This window comes from Lepisosteus platostomus, chromosome 11 (genome assembly GCF_059453375.1).
Source record: "Lepisosteus platostomus isolate fLepPlt1 chromosome 11, fLepPlt1.hap1, whole genome shotgun sequence".
In the NCBI taxonomy this organism is placed as follows: domain Eukaryota; kingdom Metazoa; phylum Chordata; class Actinopteri; order Semionotiformes; family Lepisosteidae; genus Lepisosteus; species Lepisosteus platostomus.
The window spans coordinates 11,028,169-11,048,643 of record NC_142621.1 but is presented as its reverse complement, the minus strand read 5'-3'; the positions used below and the strand labels follow the sequence as shown (position 1 = coordinate 11,048,643).

The 20,475-nt window shown below is 36.8% G+C and overlaps 1 protein-coding gene across 4 annotated transcripts in view; it reads right to left on the bottom strand.

The window, feature by feature from the left end:
* Positions 1–20,475, bottom strand: part of gpsm2 (G protein signaling modulator 2) — a 23,117-nt gene extending 2,642 nt beyond the window's left edge. The window contains exons 1-15 of one of the 4 annotated variants that reach the window (XM_088598391.1): positions 20,324–20,475; positions 18,642–18,680; positions 13,449–13,770; positions 8,110–8,331; positions 7,816–7,951; positions 7,127–7,266; positions 6,704–6,827; positions 6,132–6,247; positions 5,317–5,472; positions 4,684–4,792; positions 3,969–4,098; positions 3,746–3,822; positions 3,416–3,592; positions 1,714–1,876; positions 429–649 (exon numbers count right to left, since the gene is read on the bottom strand). In XM_088598391.1, coding sequence (XP_088454517.1) covers positions 429–649; positions 1,714–1,876; positions 3,416–3,592; positions 3,746–3,822; positions 3,969–4,098; positions 4,684–4,792; positions 5,317–5,472; positions 6,132–6,247; positions 6,704–6,827; positions 7,127–7,266; positions 7,816–7,951; positions 8,110–8,331; positions 13,449–13,513 — 1,836 coding nt within the window. In that variant the 5' untranslated portion in view covers positions 13,514–13,770; positions 18,642–18,680; positions 20,324–20,475. Of the gene's footprint in view, positions 1–428; positions 650–1,713; positions 1,877–3,415; positions 3,593–3,745; positions 3,823–3,968; positions 4,099–4,683; positions 4,793–5,316; positions 5,473–6,131; positions 6,248–6,703; positions 6,828–7,126; positions 7,267–7,815; positions 7,952–8,109; positions 8,332–9,822; positions 10,841–13,448; positions 13,771–18,641; positions 18,681–20,323 lie in introns of those variants that run through there. The other 3 variants (XM_088598392.1, XM_088598393.1, XM_088598390.1) reach the window with 3 other exon arrangements.

Here is a 20,475-nt window from a genome sequence, read left to right as displayed (position 1 = left end):
TTCTTTAACATGAACCATTACCAACTGTGTTCCTTTTATAGACCTGCAGGAATTCTGTGCACTTTTTGCAAACAAACTCCAGCGCGTTTGAGCTACTGCTAGATCTATAATAATAATCTCTAATATGTAGAAATAATGCTTAGAGAACAAATACTGCTGTTCTAAAAAGAGCGAATACAAATGAGAGGTTATCAGGTTCATCAAGTCCACGTGTGACTTGTGCATTTATCTAAAACGTTTATTATCGCTATCCGTTTAAACGACAGGCTCTTTTATCATAACAGTATAGTACAATAGGGCAGAAGATTGAATGAAACCAAATAAACGGTACATAAAAGTCTTGATAATATGTCCTTAGACATCACAGTTTTGTAGTTAAATCTCCATTAATGCCCCAGGAGTTCTTACCAAATTCAAAGAACTCCTACCTGGCACTTGACTAGCATGTCAAAAAAATCTTCATCCGGCTCTTTGTTGTCTGCATTAGCCATTAGATGGCTGAGTACAGACTGGCTGTTTTGCTGGTTGATTCTAAGGCCAGGGAAGTTGCCAACACTTGCTCGCTGGTCATCTAACCGCCTGCTCTGAGAGCTTGCCAGCAGGTCTAGGAACTGATCAGTGTGAGGTGAGACAACTGACACTGAATGTGCTGGGGAAACAAAAATGTAAACATTTTGCATTTAGAAGAAAGTTTTTTTTACAAACTTAACATTTTATTCTGTATTCTATACCTCAGCTACAGGTCATAAAGTGTGTTTTCACAACTGCTTTAAGAAAAATTCTAAGTCTAAGATACAATGGGGAACACCTGGCTAGTGTCAACATTTCCAGCTTCAATGCACAGGGATGTTTGCTAAAATGCAGTGGTTCCAGATTTAGTGATCAAAGCAATCATAAGGTTTACCTTAGTTAATTAAGTTCTTGGAAAATAATTAATTATTGATCAACAGTCCAGGAAGACTGCAGATAACCAACAAGCAGGTACAGAAAAGTGGAGGAGGGAGAGAGGGTAAAGAAAGGCAAGAGATAGAGGGCAGGAGCTCCTTGTTCTAGATCACCCTGAAAGATCAGATTGGAGTTTGATATTCTGTGGTTTTTAGGGAACTCTGATTTCCTGTTTAAAGAATCCCTCCATTACAAACTACCTCTCCTGTTTAGAGTGTGAATTTTAAGAATAGAGATAGGTTCCCATTCATTTGGTAGTATCCGAGTTTACAGAACGGGAGAGATTAAACCACAGGTTGTTTTCCATTTAGTTCAGAAGGCAGCTTATCTCTTCCTTTGGCCTTTGTAGGCATTATTCAAGAGTCAAACACTTGGTAGCTATCTGGGGTTTTTCTCAGTGGGTAGGACATAAGGCCTCTGGGATGCCTCATTTGAAACTTTGTTTGTTTTTTTAGTGTGTGTATTGTCACTGGCAATAAAGAATTATCTAAGTCAGTGTGGTTGAATTATTACTTTTCACCACAGCAGTGCCAAATATAAAGATACCAACCGCTCGGGTATATTCTTGCCTTTGGCAAAAATCTTTACAATTTGTGGAGGTTATGATTATTTATTTTACTTGTTGATTTATTTGCTAAGTCATTTCCCGATATTCTGATGATACCACAATTTCTAAGAATATATTTAAAATATAAGAGTTTTGTCCTTTAAACAGTAACACAAATACAAATGACTTTTAACATAGAGAGGCTATTACAGTAAACTTACATTTCTTCATTGCTCTGGGGGGGGTGGAGGAGGTCGCTGATGGCACCGACAGTCTGCTCTTGCTGTCCTCTATAGAACACCTCTGGTCATCCATTCGGTTGCTCTGGAATCGACTGAGCAGGTCAAAGAATCCCTCGTCTCCAAGCATGTCAGGACTAACTCTCTGTAACATATGCAAACATGAGGTAGCACTATTAAACTGTTCAGCAAATATCACTATGACCTAATAAACTGTCATCATGGTGTTTAGATGCATTGCTAAAGATACTGTAAATCTGTCAAGGAAGTAAGTAGATTAAATCAGTTTCTTAATGCCCATTTTAGAAAGTTGTCTGCAGACTCAAGACACTTAACTGTTAATAAAAACAAAATGCTGGAGCACTGAATTTTAATACATGGACCTACAAGGTTGGAGGCACAATTACTGATGAAACAAGTCAGATGTATTTTGTTTGAGCTAAACAAAAGACCAAAATGATTGAGTCAAAATATTAGACACTATTTGGCATATTTGTGCATTTTACAATATTTGTACTAGGATGTTGCCTGATCTTTGATAGTCATTCGGCAGCAGACAGACAGACTTGCTGACTAGCAAATTAGCCCATACAGTCACAAATCAGGATAAAACACTAGCTCAGCTTACCTTAAACTAATAGTTTACCTAAAACTAATAAGTGATTTGAGAAGCTAGAAAAGTTAAATCAATAAAACATTCTCAGTTCAACTAGGTTATAAAACATATTACAACAATTTGAAATAAAGTGGTCACTTTTAGAGACAAAGTATCCAATTATCCTATGAGAGTACAGCTTGTTACTACACTTTACATTCTGCTTCATGGTTTAAGTTTAAGAATTTCCAAGAAACAAATACTCATATATTCATATATTAAACCCCAAACAAATTCATATATAGGTTATAAGGAAAAAGTCCTACAAGGTTACCTCCATGTTCCATGCCTCCATATACAGGCTTTCCTGAAACTAAGATTGTTTCAACCCTATCTAGTGAATGATTGGTCTTGTGTTAAATTACTGAACCTTCCATTAATCAGGAATGATGAAGAGCATGTCAGATTAATTATGCAATCACATATAAACTGAACCAAGGGAATCACCACTGAAGAACACGCTCTGTGGTACGTGCAACTCCAAAAGTGCTTTTATAGAGAGGTGCTTAAGCAAGAAAGCAACACCCATAACCCTGTCTACATTTAAATCTGAAATAGAACTGAAAGGAACAGACAGCTTCCCTTTAATCTATAATAAACACAAGTTCTGTTTTTCTGTTGTATGCTAAACCACCAGCATTTAATACAAAGTTTAGCTGGCCCCTGCACTATAGTGACAGCTAGCATAGCTCTTGCACACTAATATATATTAATCTACATTAGATTACAATGGAAAATCAGGTGTTATGATCAGGTGGAAACTGTAAAAGGTTACAATTCACAATTAATATTTAAGTTGTTTATTACATATTTAAGTATATACGTTATGTTACAGTTTCTAGTATAGACAAAATAGAATAATATGTTTTAGGTATAGTTTAATTAAAAAAAACTGACAAGAATAGTCTGAGATTCAAAATCTAATCAATTTCTGAATAAGGAGTTGGTATTTGATTAGACTGCCCTTTCAGTACATTATGTAAAATTATACAGAATACAAAATTAATGCTAAAAGGTATCAGTGCTTGCCTTTTGAGAAGCCTGCTCCTGGACATCAGTGCTCTCGAGTGTGTTACTGGTATCCTGTAGAACTTTAGTAGAGGAGCCGTTATTTTTGTGCTTCTTGCCTTTCAGAAAGAAAAGCTTGGACTTTGCCAGGAGTGGTTTCTGCTGTTTTGTAAGAATTTCACTGTTCCAGTTTTGACCCTTTGAGAAATGAAAGAAGCTCCATTTTAATTTACATTGCAAAAAAAAAATACATGCACTTTAAATCTCTCAAAAATGTTATTTTGATTTTAGAAAGTGAAACTAGTGTCCTGTTAAGTATCTGAATAGGCCACAGAAAAAAAAAGTCTGTACTTTGACTTTATCAGGTGTGAGTTTCATCAGCTCCATGTTCTCCATACTGTGACGCCTGCCCACCCTTGGCCGTGCTCCTGCAAAAGAGAACGTTCATATTTGAGTCTCTGTAAAGAAAAGGCTTTAGCTTTTTAAAAATCCTTCACAGTTAAAACAAATATCTTTCATAAAAATACTGCAAATACTACAATCCACGAATCAGAACGTGTGGGCTGGGCTTTACCATGCAAGTTGTAATCAATCTCGTGGTTTTCCGATAGAACTGAATTATTTGTGCTGTAACTCAAACCCAGGACCATCTGGAGATCAGAGACGTTCATTCTGGCTGTGAGCTCACCACTTCTGTCTCCAGTCTGTACAGAGAGAAGAAAAAAAGTTAATGAAAATAAATGTCCAAATATGGTTTTGGGAAAGCTTTTAAAAAATTTAAAAAACAAGAGCCTTCCTTGAAATCGTTTTAGATTTCACATCTCAAAGGCCAGAAGAAGGGTGCTAACAGATTAGGGTTTTAATTTTTCCTTTTTTGTTAGAAATCCATCGAATGCAGAATTTCATTGAATTTCACACCTCTCCTGAGTGTTCCTCAAACATGCACGAGAAAGAATGAGGTTACACTGCCCAGAACAAGACGTGCATCACAGATAAGTGGAGAAACCTCATCAACCGCACAGCAAGCCTACAACCTTCTGGAAGTTCACAAATGTCAAAGTACTGTAGATCTCAAAGCTGAGATGGCCACAACAATTAATCTCAGCCGCTTGTACACCGATATTTAGAGTCCTATTCACAGTTTTCTAGCAAGGCTTGAACTTTCAATATGTGGATTATAAAATTCAACCTGCCTTAGGACAAGCGTATTTACCGATCAAGCCACTCTTTTGTCCCTAGAACTGAAAGTATAGAACATAAACATCATCAAATAAAGTACATCAACCTACCTCTTTTGAGATTTCCAGATGTTTTTCTGCAAAGTGCATAGCTTGATCATGATTCCCCAGTGCAGTGTAGGCATTTCCTAAGCTCCAGCATGCCCGCCCCTCCCCAATTCTGCAGTGAGCATTGATAAGCAAGGAAGACACAATGAAAATGCACATCATGAATGGTTCCATTAAAATACCAAATTGAAAACATTGAAACATAAGCAGAAAATTTCAAAATAACTTATGTTTGACATATTAAAAAACAGTGCATTAGGCTTTCAGAGGTTCGTCAGTATCAAATATTTATCAGTATGGAGTAGGAAACGTAGGTACTGTAAAAGCAATTTGCCAAGCAAGAATCTTCTTATGAGGCCCCGACAATTTGACAAGAAATGAAGTGGCTCTCATTTAACTTGTCTAATTTTTCAATTTATAAGACAAAGATTAAATGGGATTTAGATTTTCTAGTGTTATCTTATTTTTAGGCTGGGAACATTTGAAAAATACAAATTCGGAAAATGAAAAATACGTTAACATGAAAGAAACAAGCCTGCTTCTCAGTATTTCATTGTCAATCGCCAGTTAAAGTAAAACCGGATGCACGATACGAGTAATCCAAGCACTGATAATCTAACACAGATGTACACGGACCTGTCATTCAAATCTTGGGCAATAATGAGGTGTTTAAGGTGGTAGTCTATTGCCCTCTCGTAGTCCTGCAGCAGGGTGTAAGTGTTTCCGAGACTGTAACATGCCTGGGCTTCAACAGCCCTGTCCTTCAGCTGTCGAGCCAGTTGTAGTGTTCTCCTACAAGTAATGATGAGAGCAAATAAAAATGGCACTTCCACCTGCTTTCATTTGCGACAAAGATAATAAGCACCATCCTAGCTTTACAAGTGCCCTGCTAACAGCTTTTGTAACTACTATATACCTAGTAGGGCTGGGCGATATGGCCGAAAACATTATCCCGAAAAAAATTTTCATATCAGTCGATATCGATAATTATCACGATAAATGTCAAATCATTATTTCTTTCAAGTTTAAAGGCAGAGTTTTTTCTCCTGAGTGAAAGTTGAAGAGAAACCAGACAGTTAATTGGTAAATTAAACAACTTTTTATTTTAAGAACACAACAAACACTTGCCAAGCAGCAGAAACATTAAACAAACCTGTTAGCTGGCCGGTCTGCAACACGCACGCGCACTCGTGCAGTATTTTGTGCGCATGCGCATATCATGGTGAAGCATAAACATATATCGAACATTTATCGAACTTTTGTTAAAATTATATCGCCATAATTATCGTTATCGAATTATCGCCCAGCTCTACTACCAAGCAAAGTAAAACAATTTGTCTACATTATTAATACTCAGTTATAAGAATTAACATAGAGTAGCTTTCCTAATTCTGTACATACTAACTTCAGACAGAAAAACATCTGAAAAGACAGGGCTCCAAGTTACTTACTTGTAATGTTCAGCTGCAAGTGAAAATTCCCCAAGAAAAATATACGCATTTCCCAGGTTACAATAAGCCCTTCTTTCGGCTGCTTTGTCACCAAACTCCTTGGCGATCAGAAGTCGCTACAAAAAAGGAAAATGAGGAAAAATGTGGAAAGCGTTTAAACTAAGCAAAAATTCCCATCAGTTTTAATACAACTCTAGCTGCTGTATGCAACTAAAACTAACCAAACCTCAGCTGTCAGACCGAGATAATCAATAATTCACATGTAAACCATTATTTTAATGTGTCTAATTAGATTACAGTATGATTACACTTATTTAATAAAATGTTGCTTGCGATTATAAATATAACAATTCTGGTCAAGATGATCAGTATTACTATCACTTTACTTCCACTTAGAGAAATAAAAACCTGTTTGGTAGTGAATATGCACAGCTTCAGTAAACTTTTATCCCTTTAACTGTTGTTTAGCCATCACATTAACAGTGATAATGTGTACTGTATTATTACACTGCAATTATAACAAATATATATCGAATAAGCAATGTCTCAGAGTTTTTCCCAATACTCCATACCTGTTCATGGGATTTCACAGCATTCCTGAATTGTCCAAGAAGATAATGCGTGTTACCCAGGTTTCCATAGGTGCGGCCTTGAGCTGCCCGGTCCCCTAACTCCTTAACAATCGATAAGTTTGCTCTTAAAAAAAAATAAAAGTCAAAACAAAAATTATACATTTTTGTGCAAGGAACCACTGTTGATTTCTTCTTAAATGTTTCATCACGTGACTGCACCAAATAGGCTTGAGAAATCTTGAATAAAATGTAATCGCAGCACTACATCAAGAGGTTAAAATGTAGATTATTCACATCATAATTAAAGCACACTACAGTTGTATAATAACACAAAGGAAATAATCAAAATGTCTCTAATTAAATTAACTTGATTTAAAAAAAAAGTAGTTTATCAATGTATGCACTCCTCCCTCGATCACTCACTCATAATAGTCCGCTGCTTTATGAAGAGCAGCCATAGCTTCTTCTGGAAACTCGCCTGGATCTGCCCCACTCCAGCAGATGCTTTTCCCCTTGGCGTGGTAAACGTTGCCGAAATTATAAAGCGCTCTGGCTTCCCCAACCTGTCACAGAATTTCAAGAACTCGTGACAAATATCCGGGGCCCACAATTTGGTAAATAAGACACATGAGGAAAGAAAGCCGGTACATCTGCTTCTGAGAACACGTTGGCTTTTTCTTGTTTCCAAATCCGTGTTCTTTCATCAATGGAGCATCAGGTCTTACATCTGAGGTCTTTCTCGTTAAGCAAAATTCCTGTCTAGGTTTTCAATAAGCAGACTAAGGCGAAGGCACAGCCCTTCAAGTCTACTGTCTAGTATTGACAGCACAGGGGTGCAACTATTAAACACAGACTAGTTTAAAAGTTATCTCTAGTTCTGCTGCATCCTTCCAGCACCAGGACTAGACAACCCTGACACAGCACAATGACCGAAGAGAACAAAAAGTAAACATGGTTAAAATATAATGGTTTAATCCATGGTTTGGTTCATTCCATATGCAAAAATATACTTGAGCCCCCCTAAAATAAGGTTTACATTATTTACGTGGGCATTCTATTCAAAACAATACAACGAATCATAAGATTTAATTAATCCAAAAACAACATCTCACCTTATCATTAAAGTCCCTTGAGATGTCCAAGTGTCTCTGACAACAAACTACTGCTTCATCAAATCGCCCTAAAACCTTCAAGGTGTTGCCAAGATTGCCACTGGCTTTAGCTTCGCCAAGCTGATCCCCAATTGTTCTGCAAATAAAAATACCACCGTTAACTCTCGTTACCACCCAAAAGAAAAAGCAACACACTGGCACTGCATTAGAAGAAAAGTAGAAGGCAGGGAAAAAACATCAGGGACACATTCCAGTGAGGCAATGTGTGGAGAAGAGCAGATCACTATATTGTACCTGGTCAGGGTCAAGTCATGATGGTGGTATTCCAGTGCTTTGCCATACTCGTGCAAGTGGAAATAAGCATTCCCTAACTGGCTGTAAATAGCACTGAGTATCTGGAGGTCTTCTGTCCCAACCTGGATCGCAGCCTCAAAAAACGAAACGCCAGCTCTGTAATCACCCACTTTGCAAAGCCTTTCTCCCTCAAGGGCAAGCTCAAGGCAGGAGGCCTCCATTCTAGAGGAAAGAAAAACAAAATCAATGAAAAGTCATCATAGGCCAGCACGTCTGAATACCAGCTACTTCAGCTTTTAAGCAAGGGAAATACATTATGAATCTCTCTCTCCCTCCAAAAAAAAGTAGCTCAGAAAAATATTACTATGCAATCAGGTTCCTGGGATCTATGCAGGTGTGTTATAACGTCATTAAAATAAATTGGCTTCTGTCACCAACTTCTACTGATCAAATCTATCATGTGTGCATGTAATATCCAGTATAACATTAAAAACAACTTTTAGATTCACTTTACTTGAAAATAAGGATATAAAAATAACTTTGATCCTATGCTGCTACACAGTGAAAATGCTCTAATTTCCTTCAAATACCCAGCTTTATGTACATGAATAGCGCAGAAGGGACCACCAAAGTAATTTTACTAAAAGAGGAGGAGTCTGGGTAAGCAGGGTGTTCTTGGGCACTTGAGGGTCCAGGCAGATTCCATCTGAAATTTCTTGCAAAAACTGTGTTTGCAAATGGAAACATAGCTCTCTCCATGGACTGATAGATTGAGGGCTACTGTATTCTAGAATACAGCTTCTACCAAACATTCACTCTCCAGCAACTAATTTTGTGTACCATAAAACATTTTGAATGTTATAAAAATAACAGATCTAAATTCACACACCTGTGTGTACACACAGATAATTGTACACACCTGTAATTGTAACAGGAACTGGATATTGTTTTTAACTACAAAGTTAATGATATTAATAGTGCAAAACACAAACACCTTTAACACCTTATCTAAAATATGTTTGTGTCAGCAACTTTGTTTCATATACTGAAGCTACGAATATTTATTCAAATATATTTAACTTTTACCCCATAATTATGATTCCTTCTCAAAATAATTCCCTTATGCTCAATCTAGATGCTTTACTACAAGCAGTGTGGGTGGACGTCTAGGTTTACTATCGAACTTTTTTCTCTGACTAGGACAGGGATTCATTTTATTCTTAACGTTTCACCTGTCAGTGTTAACAGCATTACCATCACCTTGAATCACATGAATACTTCCAAGCCAATATATCAAATTACATTGTGATTGTGTGAAAGTTTTATCTATACATTTTAGACAGTTCTAGTCAAAAGAAATGCACCAAATGGTAAGAGATATAAATGTTTATTAAAATAGTTTACATGATAAAGCAGATTTCAAACCTCTACTGTTTAATGTGAATCACCTACTTTTGTATGTAAATGTTAATACATTTTATTAGAATTTTGAAATAACTTTCAGTATTTACTTCCCCATACATAACAGGAAAAAAATACAAAATATTAAAAAATTAACTTTTTATAACATACTAAACATTCACTATCTACAATAAAAATGTCATGTTTTTAATCTTGTTAAAAGTCAATAAAAGACATATAATAGCATCAGTTTAGTCTTCACTAGGAATAAAATAAACCACAAAACAGAACATCAAAACTTAAAATTGGTACCTGCTGTTTTTCCGATTTACACAATCACAGCACATGGACATAACCGACATCTTTAGTTTTTGGATGGTTTTCCAGTTTTGATTCTGAGCCACACGATGTAGAAATGTCCCATGTAAGTGGCAAGATTTCCAAGGGGGAATATTCCACACATACAGGCTTCTAGTGTATATACACATAACTCATGTGGATAGAAAATTCTCCAGTCCCGCAAATACTTGTAGGGCTCCTCTTAAAATAATGACCCAAATAATTGATTCATATACTTTATATGTTCCCAGTTGCAGTTTACTGCTTTAACCACAAAAATCTTTAAAGATGTTAAGACCAGGGTAACTTTAGGTTTCACAGGAATAACTGTTTAGCATAATCTTAGTTAATCTGATCTCAGCACACCCCCCATTACTTGGGCACCTGATGTTGTCTGTCACTTGTGATTAAGAAGAGCACCACTGCAGTGATTATAGTCACACTAAGCAGCTCTAGAGAATATTAATGTGCTTTGTAACAACTGCCTTTGAACCTAATACACTGCTCTAAGTTGCATACAGCTGCTTTAAACAAAGTCAATTTAAATTACCCAAAAGTTTTAGAAGTATATAAATGTTAACGAAACATACAGAGAGTTACTATATTTTAGAGAACATAACATCAATATAATGGCTAAAAGGAATTAGATTTAAGATGTGTGGCAAATGGCTTTGTCTGGTCATCAGATCTTGTGTATGAGAAAACCTTTTTCTATTCGATACAGAATACAAGCTGAGCTCAAAGATCTACCTCTACAGAATCATCAATGTTAGTACAGTATGTGTAGTTTGAAAATGCCCTCTGCAAAGAATCAGGTGCTGAGAGAGCAGTTCCTTTTGCTCCTTTCCCCCACATTATGTAAGACCATATCCAATGTGAAATCAGGCTCTTGTGACCTAAACATGAAAGTAATAATACTTGTTGCGGGGCCCATCCCAGCAAGTAATGGCCTTAAAGCAGAATACACCCCTGGATGGGACACCAGTCCTTTGCAGAGTACACATGGAAAGAAATCAGAACACCCAGAGAAAACTCACATGAATGTGGGGAAAACACACAACCTCCAGGCAGACATCACCCCAGGTTCAGAATTGAATTTTAATAACTACATTTTTGCTAATATCTGGGTCAGACACATGCCTTATTTTTGAAAAGCTCAGTAGGATATTCAGGCTCCATTTTGTGTTGTATTTGAAAGCAAACAAGCCAAAATTCAGCTTTACTTGTAACTGACATGACACTCTTTCTCCTAGGAGACAATGAATGCAACTACAATTAGGAAGTACACCCACATCACTGTCATATCAGATGATTCACATTCTGTAATGTACAAACTAAGACAAAATTATGCCTCGGTTACTAGCCAATGCACTTAGTGAAACCAGTTTACAAATTTAGCTCCTTCTATCATTCACCAGTCAAAATATAAAAGGGAACAATTGAGCTCTATACAACACTAAAAACTACAGTTCCATACCCAGAGACAACTCGAGGACGTAGGTTTTAATCTGACAGGTACTACACTCATGAAAAAGCTGATGATGCATGTGAATAGTAGACACAGTAGTACTGGCCAAGTACTCTGCTTCACTGGACCTGCTGGGTACAATTTCTCTTTGTGCTACACCTGTCTCTGTCATTGACAATAAGCACACATAGGACATTTGCTCAATAAAATTAGAAGACTTCAAAAAAATAACATGGTTACACAACGTACAGATTAATAGGGAACAAGTAATAGGTTTATTCCCATGTTGAAAAAAAGAAGAAAGAAAACAACGTTTAGGCCGTGGAGCCTTCTTCAGGTGAAGAAGGCTCCTCAGCCAAAACGTTGCGTTTTCTTTCTTCTTTTTTTCAGCATGGAATAAACTTATTACTTGTTCCCTTGCAGCCTACGCATGCTGACGAGGCTACCCACCTGAACTACCACATATAGATTAATATATGTGTTTTGTAATTCCAGACCATAAGGATTTTGTAGATTTAGGTCTTGTAGACTTTAATGATTTTAAGATTTAAGTCTATCTAAAACTTGGGGTTTTAATTATAGGCTTATATATACACATTGTATTCAAAAGGGAAGGGAACAAAATAATAAAAGGAGCAGTAAAAATGTTACAGACGCAATTGTAGACAGTTCTTACTTTTCTTTGCGCTATCAATAATGCATTAAGAAAGGTCGTTACCAATTAAATCCACTACTTTACTTTTACCACCGTGTGAATATTTCAAAAAGTAGAATTGTTAAGTGCATATTAATGCAGTTTCTGGAGAAAAAAAAAAAGATACTAATGGGACCTGGCAATATATTAAAGAAAACGTCAAGTCGATGTAGAACATTAGTATTTATCCAGAGAATATAGCCACTTCCTTTTTATTAATAATTTCTTTATAAACTAAATTGTTACTGTATATTAGAACCGAAAGAGAGGAAACAAAACATTACAAATACAGCAAGTTTCTCATCATCAATGTTTCAGTGGGCCATTAAATATTGACAAAGGTGTAACTTGGTACACACTTGCTTGCTATTCCATTTCATGGGCACAGACCATGGATTGCATTACCTCATTATGTTTCTAGAGAAGCAGGTGCACGATGCGACCCATACCACAGCACAAAACAAAAGCTACACACACAAAAAATCATTAAAGCATGAACATATGGTTTGATTCATTTCATCCAAATAACAGGAAGTCTATTGTCTTTGCTACGCTAAAGGTTCCCCATTTAATATGCCTTTGTAAAATCTTTGGCTTTTTGAAAGCATCCCCATTATCCTGTCAGGCAAAATGATGTACTATATACCTTCACGTAATCATAGAGATGACAGAACTCCTCATCATATTGATCCAAAGCTAACTATAGTACAACATCTATCAATTTCACTTCTTAACCTTAGTAATATATCACAATACACCACATACAAAGAACATCCAAAAACAAATTTTTGCTACTGGAGAAATTTGATGAATAAAGTGAGAACTGCTGATATGCCTATATAAATAACATTCTTAGCAATACTGTCTTATCCTGCATATGAATTTTACAGCATTAGAAAGTTATGTATTTATGTACGTTAGGATACAACTCATAGAAAATTAAAATAAGGGATATTAAGTCAAATGTTAAAAGCTAAATGGATTCAGATGTATATTAACAGACATCAGGTGAACACCATTAAATGATTTAATGCATACTATATGCTATATTAAATCATCCTTGTCCCAGTGAGAAAATTTATTAAAATACCTAGATAAAATGCAGATGCAAACCACACAGAAAACAGGAGACACTCCATATAAGTTTAAGAACTGTTGGGGGAACAATTATGAGTACTATCATATCGAAACTATTATAAGGAACAAGTGCTATTCCCACATTCCAGTCTTTGGACAGGAATTCCAATATAATTCAAAATTATTATAGAAACTCAAAAATAGCTTGATCTATTACTAAAGTCAAATCATAGTAGCTATAATAATGAGTTTAACCACCTCATTAGTAATAATACCAAAAGTGGAAAGAACTTCACTCCAAGCTAAATTACATAAGGACAAAGCAGAAAGTAATTTTAAGAATTAAATATCCAGTCCTACCTGTAGCGAATATGAAAGGAATGGTCTTCATCCCGCATGCTAACCAAAATACCACCTGCATCCATTGAAGTGCATTATAAGTGCGGTAGTCCTAATAAAATCCGGTAGCAAGCCCTGGATGTATTGGCAGGTTCTGTCAAGCAGGTTACCTTTGTGAACCAGGCTATAAAAGCAGCTGGCACTGGAAAAGCTTATGCTCCTCTGTCATTGCCACTGCTTTTAAGATCTAAAGAATCAAGGATGTCGGACATTGCCGCTGTAACAAAATAAGATGTCCAAAGTCCTTGCACAAGTGGATCTCTCAGTCCCGTTCAGCTGCTCTCTGCAAAGGGAACACAAGATGCTGTGTTTGAAGCCTCATTTTCAACATGAAGCACCATAGCAACACCCAGCTAATGTGCAAAAGCAAAGCAGGCTGACTGCGAGATCAAGGTGTCAATCACCATGAGAGAGGAGCAAGTAGCTCACAGTAACCATGGGGATTTTAGCAAGCTAGAATGCCAGAATGCGCACCAGTTGGGACAGAGGTGTCATAGATAAACTCTTTTCTGATTTAGTTTTTGCTTATGTTGACAACTGCCAACAGAGACGTGGGAACACTTAATAAAATATTCTCAAGCAGCATCTCGAGCTACACACCATATGATCCCAATTGGTCATGCAACAATTGTATACAGCTTGATGTTAGCCTTAACATCAACAAAACATTCATCTTTGCATAATTAGAAGCAGATGATTTTATGTGGCAGACTAGTGAACCGACAAGATGCCACAGACCACAGAAGCAGTAACACTAAACGAGGGCAAAGATGAACAAGAAGGCAAAAGAAGTGAAAAAACGGTACCATTAATCTTTAATCTATGATGAATACCAACAGCACTGGATACAATTGTTTAGAATTAAGTTTAAGTTCTTAGAATAAAGCTCTCTTCACTGATAATAACTCATTTTTGAAGTCCACAATTAAAACTTTAAGTAAACTAATGAGATGATGACTACAAATAGTTTGTGCTGCACAAGACAATTTATGATTTACTTTTAAAAGCTTCAATTAAAAACATCACTGACTTGACTAATGCATAAGGTGTATACAGGCTGGACACTGTATTTTAATCCTTAACACTCTACTGTGTACTTCACACATATCTCAGGAAATAATTCTGTTGCATTTCTCTCAAAATACAAAACCCACTTAAGACCAAGAGTGATAGAGCAAAATGTGCACATAACATCACTGCAAGCTGAATGAAAACAGAATGAGAGTATGGTAGAGATAGCATTGAAGGATTTCAATTAATTTTGTTTGAAGGGAGAGGTTAAACCTATATGTACATTTAAACAAAACAATAGTTAGTTAGGACCCCAACTTATCAAACTTCATGTTTTTCAAACAGATTATGGCACACAGAAATGTAGCTTGTGAAACCTAAATTTACTCAGGTTTTTTTTGTTTATCTGTATACAGATTCACAGATGAACATTCTTATATAGTTAGGTTCTGGCACTTAATGGAAATGTCCCACTTAAAACCGAAACTTTAATAAGGACCTTATACTCACAGGAAGCTGATCTTTTCTATGCAAGGTCTTCTTTTCAAAGAGGCTTACTATTAGCCAGTTTTAAGAAGAATTGTTCATACAGTATTTACATAATGTATACCTTTTACTGATTGTTTTGTTTTTGGTGTAACAAAAATATAAGGGTCACCCCAAAAGTAATATGCTTTTTTTCTCACAAATTATAACAAGTGTACAATTATAGTCACAAAAATACCTGAAAATATTCATATATATATACATATTTTCCCCCAAGTTACCATTACACTCCACTCACTGGCACTAACATCAAAGCAGAGGCAATACACTGTTGAACAAGTGTGCCTCATCTTGGTGAAGCAGCCAACAATGAAGCATCCTTTCATTGTCTAACTGCTTCATCAAATTCAGGGTCACAGGGGAGCAGGATCCTATCCCAGCAAGCAAGGGGTGGAAGGCAAGATACACCCAGGACAGGATGCCAGTCCATCACAGGACACACACACACACACACACACACACACACACACACACACACACACACACACACACACACACACACACACACAGGGAGACACACACAGGGAGACACACACAGGGAGACACACACAGGGAGACACACACAGGGAGACACACACAGGGAGACACACACAGGGAGACACAGGGGCCAATTTCCCCAGAACTATTAATCTACCAGTGTCTTTTTGGACTGTGACAGTTGACAGCAGCACCTGGAGGAAACCCACACAAATATCAGGACAGCACACAAATACCACGCAGATAGCACCCCAGGTCTAGGATTGAACACAGGGCCCCAGAGCTGTGAGGCAGCAAAAAAGCAGTATGTCTTCTCCTTATATCCTGTGTGCACTTACATCCTGGGGATGAGGATGAAATAGAATTTCAAAATTCCACCAGCTACAGCAAGGAGTCAGTACTGGTGAAGAAATAAATTTAACTGCAATTGTCAGGAGCATTGTTTTTGAATGACTCTTGTATTTCTTAAAGTCATAGAAATAGAATATTGTTCTTATTTTAAAGGTGTACATTTTTCCAGAAAAGTTTAATAATGGTAGGCTGGGGTCCTTGAACTGTCAGCGTAGAAAGCTAAATTAAACAGTGTCAAGGTAAGCAAACAGACTCAATCCTAGCAGCTGTGAATAACACCCTGTGTGATTATATTTAACAAGATTATTATCGAGGCTTCAAATCCCACTTGGTCATCACTTTTCTAAGCTACAACTAATCAGCTTAAACAATAACCTGTGGTGTGATACACAAATGAGAAAGAGGCATATCTTAAACATTATACTAATTCTCAACTCACAAAAAATAAAGCAAACCCTACTAGTAACAGAACCCTTTATAACTATTAAAACTAACATTTTTCTTTTGCACACCTGGAACATAAGCTTTTCATCTTAAATGAAAATTTGCCAAAAGGGTACCAGACAAGCAGAGGACTCCTTTCAACTCAAGAAAGCGATATGGATCTTGATTTAACTATTTATTGCATTAAAAGTATAAATGAAGCAATACAGACCATAACCCGATCACGAAAATAAGTCTAACTTTGGCAGTGGTTTTGAAGAGCAAAATTGTCTAATAAGCACCTGACAACTTAAGGACTAATATTAATTGTTAAGCTTCTTCTCCCAAATCACAAGAGGATGAGTCAGAGAAGCCATACACAGCGTGCAACATCTTTTCTTCTTTAATTATACTGGTATTTCAGATGTATGCTGATCATCAAAAGAAACATCACTCTTAATTGCAGCAAACTCAAAATTCAAATTCTTATAATCAATTTTACAGCTGATGCACTGACATTTTATTAAACAGACATGATGAGGGGAGAGCACATTCATTGTGCTAATATTCATCATCAACATGTCTGACTGACAATCGTCACAAGCTGGCAGCAGTGTGGCCACCACCTCAAGCTGCAATTCTTCAAAATATGCATTATGCCAGGTGATGTCTTGTAAGATACTGTACTTATTCCTCCCATAAAGCCTGGACAGCCTGTGCCTTCACTGGTCTCTTAAGCCTGGATATCACAAGTCATCCCAGCTCACTCCACGAGTGTGCAGTGGGGCTCAAGGCTGGAGACTAAGGTATCCACTGGACAGATTTCACATTCCCATTATATTGTTGCAGCATGTGGAAGGGCATTGCCCTGCTGGAATATTAGCATGTAGTACCATACAGTAAGGCTGCCATCAACTAATGCAGAGTGTCTGTCTTAACAAGACACTCTGACGATTAATATAGTGATATACTTGCAGAAATCCATCAGGGTGCTCTACTTAATACCCTTTAAATACTGGCTTCACTGCTCACGAGTTCACCTCCAACATACATGATGAGCGAAATAGTGGTCCCTTTCTTTTTTTTCTCCAGGCTTCACATTCAGCAGGTCATTAAAACTGCGCAGTGAACTCTCTCACAAATCGCTGTCAACTCTCTCACAGCTGAGAATTTCATGCTTACGGAACAGTCACTCAAATGATTCACTGTCAGTCACGAATGGTCAATTAATCAAAAGAACATCAACAGTCAAAATCTCTGTATTTTATTTTCCTAGAAACATATGTGAGTCAATAGAATGAGAAATTTCTTTTGATGTTCAGAATATTACATTTTCCTAAAACTATCCCTAAGGTCTATTCTCCGACAGAACTGAAAGACTACTGATATGACCAAGCAGTTTAGAATGGTGGTTCACAAATTAATGGTTAATTAAATCAACCCAGTCTAAAAGGGGTTCTATTCATTCTTGAAAGTAGATGAAGTGAGAGTTCATTTGAGAAAAATATATCCGGGGGGGGGGGAGACTAATATAGGGCCTAGGCTCACCTCTATAGCTGGGGTCCACACATGAAAAACACCATAGCAGAGCAGAACAAGAGTGACTGCTTGCAGTAACATCAGAGGAGAAGGTATATGATGATTTTGGTGGCAAACTGCATTTAGTCCACTGCCACTGTGATTGAGCAGATGCCAAATGCTTGAAGAAGAATGCTTCTAAAATAGTTTATGTAAGAACTGGATTTAGCAGTCATTTTAACATTTTATACAGAGTAGGATTAAGTCATTCCTTGTGCCATAATATGCACTGCTTACTGAATTAGAGAAGAGAAGTTTTCAGTGCTGTTGGACTGAACATGTTATGTACTTGAAGGAAAATGAAAATGACATTACCATTCTTTAAAAAATGTTTAAATGATTATTCATTTTTGTATTTTGGCACTTTAATAAAGTACTTGACATTTGCAACAATGAAATAATTATATGGAGTGTTGACAGGTATAGACAGGACTAGCTGAACAGGAAATTTCACAATGATGAACTATCTTGTAAGGCTAATTACGAGCAATGGCGACCAGCTTTTGGGAAATTTTGGAGAAAAAACATTATTGGGAGATTTCATCAAAAATAAAGGTTCTGAATCAGATTTCTTGAACTTACCACGGTGATAAATGCGATTTACTGTGTTTGTACTTTCATTTTGGCAAAACAGAAAAGCATGCTTAATCCTTAAGATCTACAGAATCTCTCCCAAGCAAGACAAGCACATGCTGCTACAAGCCAATAAAAACTACGTCACTTACGGCCCAGCAAGACAAAGGGCAGGACACAGTAAGCTTTACTAACCTGGTACAAGTTAGTGTGTTACTTCTGCATCTTACAGTACTGTTTGGGGGAAAAAAAAAGTTAAAAGTTAAGTTAGTTCAAATGAAGCAAGCACTGCTAATATCACTTGTACATACAGTAAGTCTGTACTCGACTCTAGAATCTAGTCTTAAACATGTACACATTTTGAGCAATTCCTCCTGAGTATTTACTGGAAGACTAGCCAATGGTTGTCAGGTAAAGCAACATCTAACAGTCTGCCATACCCTCAAATTAATCTATATCACCAAAACATAACCCTGTACTACTAGCAGGTCCATAACCATTATCTATTTGAAGTGTTGATTAAATGCATCTAATAAATTTGAAAGAGTGAAAACCACTCTTTGTGCATATTTATGAGGTTAGGTGACCCGATTAATCTTTGCTCATGGCTGAAGAAAATACTCTATTGCCATAACCTCCTCTCTTTTATTACCGATATGGGGGGACGAATGTGCCCTAAAGTAAATGCATAGAAACATTCATCTTCGACGGTTGTACTTAAAAGAACAGTTCTTTTCTGGTTTGAAAAGCAATCGCCTTGCCTTGTCGTGAAAGACAGATCCGATGATTTTTGACGTTTGTCTAACATCCCAACAACTTTTCGATTAATCTGTTAACATTCACGAGTCAGTGCAAGTGAAAAACGAAAAAAAGCTCTAATTCTATCTTATCTAAAGTTATTTCTGAGCTGCTCAGTACCTCGGGTATCTTTGGGGTTGTTTGCTTTGTGCGTTAATGCACAATTTCTTCAAATTCCCACACGATTTTTAAGTTGCAAATAAATTTAATTCCGAAAAGCTTGTTAAACATCCCCCATTCCCCTAACTTTTGCATGGAGTACTTTTTAAAGTTTTCCTATCGCCTACGACGATCATTACGCAAATTAGGCATGTTTAATAGCATTTAAATAGAACATTCAAATCTGACGGTGCACGACAGTAAAACAGTCAAATATGTTTACGGCTGTCATGAACTATACAAAAATAACGAGTCGGACAGTTCCGAAACAGATGATCTGTTCGTTTCATTAACCAGAACACCAAAGCTGTACAACAAAATCAAATATATTGTTTTATACATACAGTCTTGAAACTGCATATACTTCTTTTCGCAAGAGTAGGTACATTTAAGGTGCATATTGCTGTCAACAAAACCACCCAGCTCTAAAGGCAACATTACAGACGAAACATAGACCAACTGGTAAACTCTCTACCATGTGCTGATTTTAAACTTTTTTCTATAATCGAAACATGTTATTTTTTAATATCTCTGTTTTTGCTGCTAAGGCATGGATCAAAGCAAATACAAAATTCAGACTGTTTAGCTAATATTATTAACTATTCTCGACGAGGAAAAAAAAATGCTCTGGTGTTTGTATCCAATACGGTACTCCCTCGCTACAGATGAGCAGCAGTGATCTTATTTTCAACACAGAGTCAATAAGAAATTAATAGTCGATCTACCTTCACCGCCTGATAGTTATCGGCCAGTAATACGAACTTAAAATAACAGCAGTAAGAAAGTCTGTACAGTACATGTTGAAACTAGCATGAATGCACAACCAATCAATACTGTTCCAAAACAACACATTACTGGCGACAGCAGGAATAACTTCAGAAAACCCGAACTGAAGATCGGCAGACAACCAACGTACTCACCTAAAACTGAAATCGAGGGTATTTCTTGTTTTTACGCTTTTCTATATCTATTTAAATCAAGTTTCTCTTTTCCACGCCTTCATCCCCAACTGCACAATAAAGTTGGCTGTGACGGTTAGAGTTCAGTCATCGGCACGTTCCGCCATTAGTTC